The sequence below is a fragment of the Pyrus communis genome, chromosome 4 (genome assembly GCF_041283825.1).
Source record: "Pyrus communis isolate YQ-2024b chromosome 4, ASM4128382v1, whole genome shotgun sequence".
Classification (NCBI taxonomy): domain Eukaryota; kingdom Viridiplantae; phylum Streptophyta; class Magnoliopsida; order Rosales; family Rosaceae; genus Pyrus; species Pyrus communis.
Window position 1 is genome coordinate 13,301,914 of NC_142568.1, and position 13,623 is coordinate 13,315,536.

At 40.1% G+C, this 13,623-nt stretch overlaps 1 protein-coding gene and 1 long non-coding RNA gene across 2 annotated transcripts; both read left to right on the forward strand.

The window, feature by feature from the left end:
• Positions 1-1,034: 1,034 nt before the first annotated feature.
• Positions 1,035-1,930, forward strand: LOC148697483 (uncharacterized). Its single transcript, XR_015961587.1, has 2 exons — positions 1,035-1,490; positions 1,612-1,930. It is a non-coding gene; the product is annotated as an uncharacterized LOC148697483 (long non-coding RNA).
• Positions 1,931-11,067: 9,137 nt separating this feature from the next.
• Positions 11,068-13,077, forward strand: LOC148697484 (uncharacterized; the record flags this gene model as incomplete). The annotated part of the gene is made up of 4 exons (XM_088691934.1): positions 11,068-11,143; positions 11,229-11,839; positions 12,426-12,632; positions 12,922-13,077. Coding segments are annotated over 3 exons (795 nt in total), but the record flags the coding sequence as incomplete, so codon positions are not given.
• Between the last annotated feature and the right edge of the window lie 546 nt (positions 13,078-13,623).

Consider the following 13,623-nt stretch of genomic DNA (forward strand, 5'->3'; position numbering starts at 1 on the left):
AATCAACGCAGGGAATATTCCAATAATATTCTAGAAATATTTCGAATCCATTCATAAATGGATCGGGTCAATAGGTCGGATCCTGAGTAAAATGATTGGGTCGAATACCAGGTTTTGGATCCGGGTGCTGGGTTGTGGAGTCGATCAACATGGTCTTAGTCGCCTGTGATAGCCAAATTTTTAAGGGAGAAAACGCTGGAAAATCCCAACTCTGTTTGGGGTCATTTCTCCGTCAAAATCATCAATACATATGGAATTGAAGCTTAGGACAAGAGGAATTAGATTATACCATTATGGTCTTTGATCGTGACTGGAGTTGATCAGAAAAAAGGTCTGAAACTCGCGGATCTCCGTCGGCAAACTGGGGAAGTTTCCCTCGAGTTGTTTCTAGACCAAATTGTCACCAAAACACTTGTCTAATGAGTCAATCCTCATTAAAATGACACGGGGAAGGCAAACCAGGCCGTCCAGACCTTTACCTTGGTCAAAGATGGTGGAAACTTACTAGAGAATGAGGTGATAAGTGATTCTTGGCCTAGCCGTTTCCGTGCAGCACAGAGAGGAAAGTTGAGAGAAAAGAGTTTGAAAGAGAGAGTTGGTGGTGTCGAAGCTCTTCAAGACAGCTGATGGTGAGATTGTGACGACCCGTCCCTAATTTTACATTTAATTTCCTTCCCGAATGTGTAAATTAAAGATTATGCCCTTATTGGCAAAGTGGAACCTAACAGGGATGTATTTATTTGGCTTTTATTTATTCTTCCTATTATCGTAATTAAATGGTACTTGTTGTTACAAATACGTGAGTGCGAGTTAGACCCGAATTAGATTTGTAGCAAAGATGTTACGCTTAGTTAAAGTGCATCAACAACGGGTAGAATTGTACATGTGTGTACTAATAATTTAGTGTAGGAAATACTACTTTTGATAAGGAGACAGATTTCGTGTACCTTGAATTATACAAAATCTTATCACTTTTCTCCTTAATAGTCGAGTCTCGTGACCCTATCTCACCACCAATCAGCTTTTCTCCTCATTTTCCTTACCCAATAAGAACCTTCTCCTTTCTGTCTACTCAGAAGTCTTCCCTTTCTCTCTCTCTCTCTCTCTTCTTCTTCTCTCTTGCATGTCGAGCCTCTGCCTTCTCTCTGCAACACAAACACCATAATCAAACTTCATGAATCGGACATCAAATCACCATCACTGTGCTCCCCTCATCACCACGTGTCCATTCGTACAAGCCGATTAAAAAATGATCAAGTTTTGAGCTTCCAACTTGGAACTCCAACTTTGGTGTAGGTTTTCTGGAGACTTTCCGTTCGAGTCACAAGGTTTTGGTTGGTCTAGATGCAACTAAGCAACTCCCTGGAGTCCCTAGCCTAAGTTTGAAGTCGAGCCAACGTGTAAACACGCGGCTTTGGGAAGTTGGAGTTAGGTCCGAGACTTTTGAGCTATTTTCAATCCATTTCCGTTCACTTTTTAGATTCTCAAAGGTAAAATCTTGTTCTTCTCTTCCCCAGCTTCATTTCCATATAAAGTACGTCGAAAATGGTTGAGAAATAAGGAAGTTATGAAATTTTAAAGTTTTCACAAAATCTCGGCAAAATTTTCCAGAATCCAGTGAGCTAGACAGCGACAGACAGTGATGGCGGCGGAGGAAAACTAGAAACGAAGGGGAATATTCCGTTAAAGTTAACGAAATATTCTGACGCTGTTAAGGTAACACCGTTAACTGACGTTGTTAGGTTTAACGGAATATTCCTTCAGGATTTGCCAGCGCGTGGACGCACGTGTGGCCGCGACTTGGCAGTGCGTGAGGGCACATGAGACCTCATGCCGGTGAGTGGTCGACGTGTACGGGTCCATGACGTCATGTAGAATGTTTTCATATATTTAAACCTTCCATTTGAGCAAACTATGAGGGATTTTCCTAGCCTTTTCGTGTATGTCCTAATTAATTAACTACTATAGTTGTTTCACATATAGGAGAGAATTATCCCAAGGAGGTACGAGGACAAGCAAGGCTAGGAGGCTACGATCCGAATACGTATCAGTGAGTGGGCATTTGTTTATATATATATATACACACACATATATACATATATTATATAAAGTTTTATAGTTTCCAAATGCTTTTGGATTGATATTATGTCTATTATGCCATGTTTTATTTCATTTGGAAAGTGCTATTATATTGTTGAGATTTATAAATTATAATGGCATGTTCATATACATTTTACCTGCTCATCATAAATGTTTGCACCGGTGTAGTACTCGCCCCAGGCCAGGGCCACGCTTCACGTGTATGTTCACATTGCACCGCACGCTCACTTTGGATCCATTGTATGGCGTACGAGGGATCTCTAGAGGTTCTAACATTTCCATAAATAAATGTGGGAGTTTACTTCCGGTTGTGTAATAAGTACCTTAACTAGATTCGACTGCTCTACTTATGTCGTACTGTCATCTATGCTCTGACTACTTATATTTTATGGGTTCTTCCCACTACTGCGCACTCTCTTTATTAGCTTAAATAAATGTTAGCTTTGGTTTAAATTTATCAATATTTTATACATCACTTTCATTTTGGCTACGTCACCTCCGGGTATTGCCCAGCATGCCTTGACTCCAGTTGCAGTGTGTCAGAGATGGTCATGATGATCTCAGCCATGATTTTCTGAGGGTATGAAACAGATGAAAGAGAAAGATGAGGGGGAGAGAGTTCGAGAGTGTCGGAGAAAAAAAAAAAAAGACATGGGACAAAAGAGGATAGTAGAAGTGGGATGTGGGCTCCACTGGCCAACAAAAGTTCCATAAAAAAATAATATAATAGTAGAAAAAAATATCTAAAATATAAATTTAACAGAATACCCTCAAATTTCGTAGTTCCGTAAAATCTTCACCATAACTCCAATTTTAGTTCCGCTTTCTCCCACGCGTTCGTAACATCTAGTAATGCTAGGTAACACTAAAAGAATGGGTCATACGTCTCACAACACGACGGTCAACAGAAGTCAACAGAGCCTCTAGAGGCATTTTAGTCATTTTACACTTTTAGTATTAAAATATCGTAAATTCAATGACAGGTCCTAACTGAAATCTTAACACCTATCCACTAAAATATTAAACCACATGCATAATATTTTTTTTATTTTTTTATTTTTTTTGCTAAAGTGAATCATGAAAATATTATGTCATATAACATTTAGAATTATGTAAGTGGTGACAAAAGCTCCTTATAATCTTAAATCATACTTACCAAGTTACCAACTGTGTTTTTAATATTTACATATTTTCCCTTTTATCTATTATTGTTGTGAAAGAAAATCATATCATTATTTGAACTCTTGATTTGATCCTCCACTTAGTGAAAGTGGAATGATAAAATTTGGAAATCAATACCACTGAGAATTGTATTGCTAGAAATATCAACTGGTGACAGGTAATTTTGCGGTGTTTTACATTATAGCCCATAGATCAAGTTGGATCTGGGAAATAAAATCATTATATTCTAACCATGCTACCAATAGACTTGTTACTTAGCCAAGCCAAAACTACAAAATGACACCACCTATAAAAATTTAATTTTAATTATATCTGTAAAAATTTATTTATCCATTTCTGCAAGATCTGTTTCACAATTCATGCAGGAGCAAACACCCTAGATTTGTAAAAAGAACTAAAATCTCTCAAAATCCCAATGGAATACACCCCCTTAGAATGGTGGCGAACTGTTTCATATATTTTCTCGAATGGTGGTTCGAACTTAACCAGAATGTTAAGGAGACTAAACTTGGTAACGATATGCGATGTGTGGTTGTTTAAAATAGCTTTGGAGATAATTTCTGTCGCTGTATTAGTGTACTCTGCTGATTAATGGAATCTGTTTGGTTGTTTTCGGGACAATGGGACTGATGAATGCTTAGAGCTGCAGGATCAATTTTAGAAGCATAATATGACATGGATCATGAAGCACTTTCGTGCACTACGTTCGTCAACATGAAACCCCAAAGGGTGAGGAGCTGTCAGTTTTTTACGGAACTGCTTTTATTATCATGCTTCTGTGCACTCACAAGTCAGTAATTAAAATTACGTCTCCCCTTAGTTCCTTGAGTGGGATTGTCACTTGTATAATTTATTTTCAATTTTTTATATGTGAAAGTGGAAGATTCTTTTGATCCTGCATTAGAAGATGAATCCGAAACTATTGAGCATTTACTAGCAGAACCTAAAAGTGAATATGTTACGGTAGATGGCGTCTTATGTTTTGACAAGGAAAATGCAGGACAGTGCTTAAACATGGAAGATTTTTCCTGTGGATATGACTTTGGTCTTAATACATGTGGCGGTAATGCTACTAAATGCTAGTGTTTATGGTTTCGGCGCCCTTATTAGTTAAACGTATAAAACTAAGTCCTGCTAGGTTTTTTTTTTTTTTTTCCTTATTCTTTGATGCATATGAAATATGGACACTTTGAACGTTGTTATTGAATTTCTTTGAGCGTTGTATTATTGAATTTCTTGACCTTCGATCCCTAGAGTGAGATTCTTCCGTCACTCAGGAAGACCCTCTTGCTGAAAGAAAAAAAAAACAATATAAAATGGAAGAAAAAAATTCTATCAAGGGATTTTAACATTTGACACCTGCATGTAGTGAAATCTTGTTTCCTTGATGATAAAATAGACACCAATGATTTTAATCGAAATTCATGTATTTTGGTTTCATTTTTCCAAATAAATTTTGGAATCGCGTCTGTTCTCAATCTAATGTTGTATGTTTTTTGGTGTTGGAGCGAGATTTCCTACGAAAGGAAATACCTCTACAGATATGCTGACCGCAATCTTCACGTTCGCTGAATCCTTCCTTGAGGTGTCCCAAAATAATCTTCCTCTTCCATGGCTTGCCCAGGCAGGGTACCTGTAAAAGCTCAAGTCAGTCGATTGATTTCTCTTCTCTGGATTCTCTCGGGTTATCCTTACGTACCTTGTTCTTTGGCTCCTCTCCCTATTTATAGGATTGCATGCTTGAGGATCAAGCACCACGACCAGTAGCGCATCCCTCTCGCCCCCTAGTCTGCACACCTATCTGCTTTTATACAGACACACACGCATACATATATATTGACTTTGACACCGACACTAAGTTGCGTCACGGACGCAAGAAATACACGGACGCAAGGGAACGTGCCTAGATAACTACCCCACTACGGAGAAGAAGTGGGGGAGGGCGACAGGTCATGGCAGTTGTTCCCAAAGCATGCAACCATATGACGGATGACCACTAGGCAAGTGGGGAAGGAGAACTGGTCGTGATGCTTGATCCTCAAGCATGCAATCCTATAAATAGGGAGAGGAGCCAAAGAATAAGGTACGTAAGGATAACCCGAGAGAATCCAGAGAAGAGAAATCAATCGACTGACTTGAGCGTCGAAGCATCTTTTACAGGTACCCCGCCCGGGCAAGCCATGGAAGAGGAAGATTATTTTGGGACACCTCAAGGAAGGATTCGGCGAACATGAGGATTGCAGTCAACATATCTGTGGAGGTATTTCCTTTCGTAGGAAATCTCGCTCCAACATTTGGTCTTCTTAAGGCGGGTTGCATTCTGCTCATCCTCGAGGAAGGCACAATGAATTTGAACTTGGTGTATGTGACTAACTTTATGCATAAATATATCACAGATCTCTTCGTGAAATTAGCACCCTTCAAGTACGTAGTATTTTGCATCATTTCTCTATAACACTTGATGTGACAATTGAGGGGGATGCTGGATTTATTTAGACTGCTGAATTATTCGCGTATGTGATTGCTGTTTTGATGAGATAGTGATTTAGTAGGTTCTTGACGGATTGCTGGATGAAGTCGATGAAGTGGAGGATATGTTAGCGTGAGTCAATATTAGGAAAAAAAGGGAATGTAAATAATAGGAGTCCTTTATTAAGTAGGTTTGTGTATATGTTTTTTGTTTCCTTGTAAAACTATAATAGCACATATATATATTTCTAAACAAGTAATAGAAGATTAAATTATTCCCGTAAAAGTTCTATTTGGTATCAAGAGCGCCGAAACCCTAGTTTTTCTGCTGTGCTTGGTTGACTGTTTTTCTGCAAATTTTCTGCAGAAAACAGTGGTACCGTGTGTGTGTGTAATCTTGCTGCGTGTGCAGCAGTGTGGGTGGTGCGTTTTTTCTGCAATTTTTCTGCAGCAAATAGTGTCGTTGTGTGTGTGTGGTATTGCTGCGATTTCTGCAGTGTTTTTTTCTGCAATTTTTCTGCAGTAAACAGTGTTGCTGTGTGCAGTGTGGTTTTCTGCAGTGTGTTTTCTGCAGTGTTTTCTGCAGTGTGTTTTCTGCAGTGTTTTCTGCAGTGTGGTGAATCTCAGTATTAGTCTTGGTTTTTTTTTTTTTTGTGAGTAAAGTCGAATGGCATCAGAAGGAGGCAGTGGCATGTTGAAGTTAGAGGGCAGTAACTCAACCAATAATCCAGTATTGAATCCGGTTGTTATTCAGAGTGATGCGTCTGCTGTACCAAATACCGTGAAATTAAATGGATCAAATTATCCTCTTTGGTCCAAAGTTTTGGAGATGCACATTGCTGGACGCGGTAGGAAGGGCTTTGTGACTGAGAGCACCAAGGAGCCTGCTGAGAATAGTGCTGAGTATGAGACGTGGGAGACAGGGAATGCAATAGTAAAAGGGTGGTTGATCAATTCCATGGAACCTGCTATCATGGGATTTTTTATTCACCTGCGTACCGCTAAAGAAATTTGGGAAGAAGTGGCTCGGACTTATTATGATGGCTCAGATATTTCTCAGATTTATGAATTGAAGGTTAAATCGTTCAGACTTCGTCAAGAGGGCCGGCCAGTTGGCCTGTATTATGCTGATCTCAAGTCCGTTTGGCAGGAGTTAGATTAACGGAGACCAATCAAGATGGTATGTGCTGTGGATTTCAAGACACTTCGAGAAGAAATTCAAGTTGATCGTGTGTATGCTTTTTTGGCGGGTTTGGATGATGTGTTTGATAAAGTACGTAGTGATATTTTACGTACTCAGCCTTTACCTTCTGTTGAGGAGGTGTTTTCTATTGTTCGGCGTGAAGCTCAACGACATGCTACCATGATGAGGGGGGGGAGTAACAATCAAGGAGGGTTGCCGTCCATGGCAATGATCTCTCGGCCAGCTGGTACTCATCGTGCTAGTAATTTTTCTAATCAATCTTTAAATTCTCGACCTTTCAACCGAGAAAATAAAGATGATTTGAAGTGTACTTTCTGTGGACAAACTCGTCATACTGAGGATACATGCTTTACTAAGCATGGGGTGCCTGATTGGTTTCCAGAGTTAAAGAAAAAATTGTGTGCCAAGGAGCGTGGAGGAGTCGGATCCAGTGGAGGCTGTGCCTCCCTTGCTGCAGCTACACCCACAGTCCAGGAAGCCGTGCCTAGTTCTCGTGACTCCAGTCAGAATTTGTTGCTTGGTACTCGGGGTGACTCGTCTTCTGACACAGGTACTGTGGGACGTGTTCTCTTAGCCTCCGAAAATCAGCACCATACAGGTTGGATTCTGGACTCTGGGGCAACGGATCATATGACATATGATAAAAATATGTTTCAATACATGACCATATCTCACAGGAAAAATATATCAACTGCCAATGGTACTTTGGCACCTGTGTGTGGTGCCGGCACTGTGCATCTTACCCCTACACTTCCCCTACATCATTGCTTGCTTGTTCCTTCTTTATCCCATCATTTGTTATCCATACCACAGGTTACTGAACAATTGGATTGTGTTGTTCTAATGTATCCATCATTTTGTCTCCTTCAGAATATTCAGACCAAGGAGATAATTGGGCATGGCACTAAGAGAGAGGGGTTGTACTATGTGGACGACGTCGTTTCTGGCAGAGCTAATGTGGTTCGAGCGTCCCGGTCTAGTAATTTACAAGAAGTGTGGTTGTTGCATCGTCGGTTAGGGCATGCATCTTTTGGGTATTTACGGCATATGTTACCTAGTCTATTTAGTGGAATAAATGAATCAGACTTACATTGTGAAGTATGTATTCTTGCTAAAAGCCATCGGGCTTCGTTTCCTCCTAGTATGAATAAAAGAGCTTTACCGTTTGAACTTGTGCACTTTGATGTTTGGGGACCATCTCCTGTTGTTACCTCTTCTGGGATTAAGTGGTTTGTTACGTTTGTTAATGATTGCACTCGTATGACGTGGTTATATGTGTTAAAAAATAAGAGTGATGTTGGTATGGTATTCCAAACCTTTTCTCAAATGATTCGGACACAATACTTATCTGTAATTAAAGTTCTTCGTTCTGATAATGGTGGTGAGTATCTTAATTGTGAGTTGTCGGAGTTTCTTTGTGATCAAGGCATTCTCCATGAAACAACCTGTCCCTATACTCCACAGCAAAATGAAGTGGCTGAATGGAAAAATCGCCATATCTTAGAAACGGCACGTGCTCTACTTCTGGGCGCGTCTGTTCCTAAGATTTTTTGGCCTGAAGCAGTTACTTATGCTGTCTACGTGATTAATCGTATGCCCTCTCGGGTGATTGACTTTCGAACTCCTCTTCAAGTCCTCACTCAACATGTTCAGGTGATGTCTACTTATACTCTCAAGCCCCGGGTATTTGGTTGTGTGGCTTATGTGCATATTCCGAAAATTCATCGCACTAAGTTGGATTCGTGTGCCCTTTGATGTGTGCTTGTTGGTTTCTCATCTCACCAAAAAGGATATAAATGTTATCACCCTGAGACTCGGCATATGTATGTTACTATGGATGTGACCTTTTCTGAATCAGAGTTCTTTTATGCCCCCGTATCTTCATCTTCAGATCACCAAGGGGAGAGCTCTAGTGGTGATCTGGAATGGTTGGACTTGGGAGAAAATACTGTGGTTGATGCTGAGGCCGTGCATGCTGATGCCGTACCTAATGCGGCAGTGATCATACATGCCGTGCCACACCCAGCTGAAATACCAAACATGTCACGGCATAAGTCAGAAGTTGCTGCCGAGAGCAACATGCAGTCAAAAACAAAAGATGCCGAGAGTGATCTGCAGTCAGGACAGTTCATTGTCGAGCCTACTTGTGTAACCCCCTCTCTCCCTAGCTCCACGGTGATGCCCAATGATTCTTCTCTGAATAAACCTGAGGTAAGTATTGTGGATGATTATATAACTAATGCAAGTACTGATGTAAATACATATAAGCTGCCGTCGAGACAAAATCGGGGTGTGCCACCTGACAGGTTTTCTCCGGAAGGCAAAGTGAAGTATCTGATAGCCAACTATGTCTCATGCAATGGTCTTGCACCAGAGCGTAAGACCTTGATAGACAATATGGAGGCTATTCGAGTACCAACTCGTGTGGATGAGGCTCTAAAGGATCCAAAGTGGGCAAACGCAATGGATGAAGAAATGTTGGCGTTACAGAAGAATAATACCTGGGAGGTGACGTCCTTGCCAGAGGGAAAAAAAACAGTTGGATGCCGGTGGGTGTTTACCGTCAAATACAAAGCCGATGGATCAATAGACAGGTACAAAGCAAGGTTGGTAGCTAAAGGATACACCCAAACATATGGTGTAGATTATCAAGAGACATTCTCTCCGGTTGCCAAGATGAATACGGTACTTGTTCTGATATCTTTAGCCGCTAATATGGACTGGCCATTAAAACAGTTTGATGTGAAAAACGCTTTTCTCCATGGGAACTTGGAGGAAGAAGTATATATGGATTTTCCTCCTGGGTACAGTGCTGGTAGAAGTACCCAAGTATGCCGGTTGCGTAAGTCTCTTTATGGGCTGAAGCAATCGCCTCGTGCATGGTTTGATAGGTTTACTCAAGTTATGAAAAAGATTGGGTATTATCAGAGTCATTCTGATCATACATTGTTCGTTAAACGAAGACAGGAAAAAGTGACAGCCTTAATCATCTATGTAGATGACATGATTATTACTGGAGATGATTGTGATGAGATTTCAAGGTTACAGAAGAATCTTGCGGCTGAGTTTGAAATGAAGAACCTGGGCGATTTGAAATATTTTCTTGGAGTTGAAGTTGCTCGATCTTCGAAAGGTATTTTCTTGTCACAACGTAAGTATGTTTTGGATTTGCTAAAAGAAACTGGTATGCTGGGATGCAAGCCAGTAGATACACCTATTGTTGAAAAACATCATCTATGTGTGGATCTGAATCAGAAATCAGTTGATAAGGGGAGATATCAGAGACTTGTAGGGAGACTAATTTATTTGGCTCATACACGGCCTGATATTGCCTATGCAATAAGTGTAGTAAGTCAATTTATGCATACACCAAGTCTAGATCATATGGTTGCTGTTATGCGTATCTTAGCATATTTAAAGTCTGCACCTGGGAAAGGAGTTCTATATCGGAAGTATGGACATTTGAGGATTGAGGGGTTCACGGATGCTGATTGGGCAGGAAGTGTAGGTGACAGACGGTCTACTTCGGGATACTTTACTTTTGTAGGAGGAAATTTGGTTACATGGAGAAGTAAAAAACAGAAGGTAGTATCAAGATCCTCGGCTAAGGCCGAGTATCGAGGGATGGCTCACGGCATTTGTGAGATTCTCTGGCTTCGAAAGCTTCTTGAGGGGCTTGGGTTCAAGCCAAAGGAAACCATGAGACTATACTGTGATAATAAGTCAGCAAGAGATATAGCTGATAATCCGGTACAGCATGATAGGACAAAACATGTAGAAGTTGATCGACATTTTATTAAAGAGAAGCTTGAAAGGAATATTGTGTCAATACCTTTTGTGAAGTCAGAGGAGCAACTTGCCGACGTTCTAACTCATGCAGTATGTAGTCGAAGGTTTGATGACTCACTTGTCAAGTTGGGCATGTGTGATATCTATGCACCAACTTGAGGGGGAGTGTTAGCGTGAGTCAATATTAGGAAAAAAAAGGAATGTAAATAATAGGAGTCCTTTATTAAGTAGGTTTGTGTATATGTTTTTTGTTTCCTTGTAAAACTATAATAGCACATGTATATATTTCTAAACAAGTAATAGAAGATTAAATTATTCCCGTAAAAGTTCTATTGGATATACATGCAATAAATGGTCTTGCAAGCCCTTGCGATGATTATCTTCTAGGTGAAATTTTGCGTAAGTTGTCGGGTGATGATGACATTTATGGAGTGCTTTCTCTTTGCTTTTGTTTTCTAATGCTTTATTTCTTTCCCGAGTGCAGATATTGGATTTATAGGACAAGCTTCTGAACTGGGTTTTGGTTCTTCTGAAGGATCACGTAAAAGAAACTCATGTTCTGCAAATCAGTCTCCAGGATTAAGTGGTAGTTGTAACACTGCTGTTGTGATATCTGAATCATCAACTGTGACCATTCAAGAATCTGAATGCAAGAATAATTCTATTGACAAGGCCGTAACTCATGAGTTCCATAGTAACTTCAGGCAGAAAAAAAAAAGACATCGAACACCAGTCGCCTATCCTGCTTCAATCATTTTACAAAATCTTGATGAGTTAGATAATGATGAAAAACCTTCAGTAAGTGGAATAGTGTCTGCTGCTTTTCTTAAGGAGAAAAGACTACATAAGCCTACTCGAAAATACATTGAGGAATTTCTGGACAAGATGTCAAAAGATTCCAAGGGGAGGGCAGATTGTTATGCTGTTACTACTTCAGAGAGTCGACGCTCGAAGGTCAGATCACAGAATAAACATCATCATCTGAGGCCTAGGACATTGGCATCAGTCCGTGAGGATGATTTAATTTCTGAAAACCGGACACTGGCTGAATTCAGGAAGCAAAGAGCATGTCGAAAAAAGTATGCATCAATTTCGGTAGGAGAAAGTTCAAACCTGCACACCTTTATTAGAATTATTACTATTAAATTTGAAATATTTAGAAGAAAATTTCTCCCAACTTCTTTGTCCTCTGTCTCTCTATTCCAGTTGTATGGTCGTTTCTCTTTCCATGTTTGTTTTGATTTGTCTTATCAGTTATCAGTAATTTCATAAACAGTGAAATTAACTGTGACCGTCTGTAGATTGCTGTACATTTTCATGTAGAACTGGACTATTGGTCTACTATTATTCCTTTGTGCCTGCTAAATAGCCCACGGTTACTGCTATCCTGCATTATGCCTAGCCAAAGAAAACTAGCACTCTAAATGTATTGAGAGTTTCAAATCCATCTTTACATTATGTCCCCCATTTCTTATTGCAAAACTTTGTATTTTGCTAGCGTGCTTCCTGGTAGTTGTGATGTTTATTGACTGGAAAGAAAGAAAAAACATAGAAATCAGAATGAATTTGTCTTTTTTCTTTCCTTGAACAACTATGATTGTCAATAGTGTTGTGAATTTTTCTTTTGGGTCATGTAACGCCACAGTTTCAGAAGTTCAATTGTCTTTGTTATTCTGCACAGATGCTTGAGTGTGATGAATCTGATGAGTCATATGAGTCCAATGAGCAACCTATAACATCTGAGTCTGAAGATGACTATGTTTCAAGAAAAAAAATCAACAAAGCATGATCGAAGGAAGCATCAAAGGATGCGGACTCCCTCTGAGGTGACGACATTGGTTGATGGTATTTCTCAATACGGAGTTGGACAATGGACAGACATAAAAAGGTTCCTATTTGCATCTCGTTATCGCACACCACTAGATCTCAGGGTACATCACAGCTTTCCAATAATGGGAATAATATGCCCTCCATTTGCACAGAAAGTGGAGAGAGCCAGTTACGCAAGGCGCAGGCCCCTTAAATTGGGGCAGGCTCCGTGAAGGTTTCATACGCCATTTTAAGACCAGATTTCTACTGCCTTTCTCCATTTTGTGTTCTAAAGGAGGACTTGAATTTCAGTTGAACAGTTGTCTTTGCGGTTTAACTTCTAACTTCACTACTTGCGCACGCTGCAGGACAATGGAGAAATATTTTAGGGAGGAGCTGCGGAAGGGAACTGAAGAACGAGGCTAGACTTATATCTGTTTATACTTTTACATTTTAGGATACAAAAACTGTCATGTAACCTAAACTTGTCTAGCTGTCGTTTGGCTACCACAGGTTTAGCAAAAGGAGATGCGTGCTTTACCAAAGTCGTTGGTGCCCCGTGTCTGCGAGCTGGCCACAGTCCATCCGTATCCCAGGCAGCGCGGCAAAAAGTTTGCTCCTCCCATACTTTCAATTGCCAGTAAAAGTGCTTCATCTGACCATATCAGAAGGTATGTACGACGGAAGAACCGTTTTCGAAGTTCAATAACTGGTGCAGTAAATCAGTAGTCACTACTCAGGAATGTACCCAAGTTTAGTTGTAAAAATTCTCTGTTATAACATCAAGACAATTAGGCCAAATTTTCTATTGTGAGTAGGCCTGGCAATTTCTGACACGACCCGATAACCCGACACGACACGACACGAAATTAACAGGTGTTTGGGTCGACACGATAACGAATCGGGTCTTATCGGGTAACCCGATAAGCACCTGTTAAGATAACGGGTTGGGTCGGGTATACACGTGGGTAAACACGATACACGATAAGCAGAATATTATTTTTATAATTTTATAACCCTAAAAAAATACTGTAATAATTATATACATTAATTTTACAATTTTATACCCC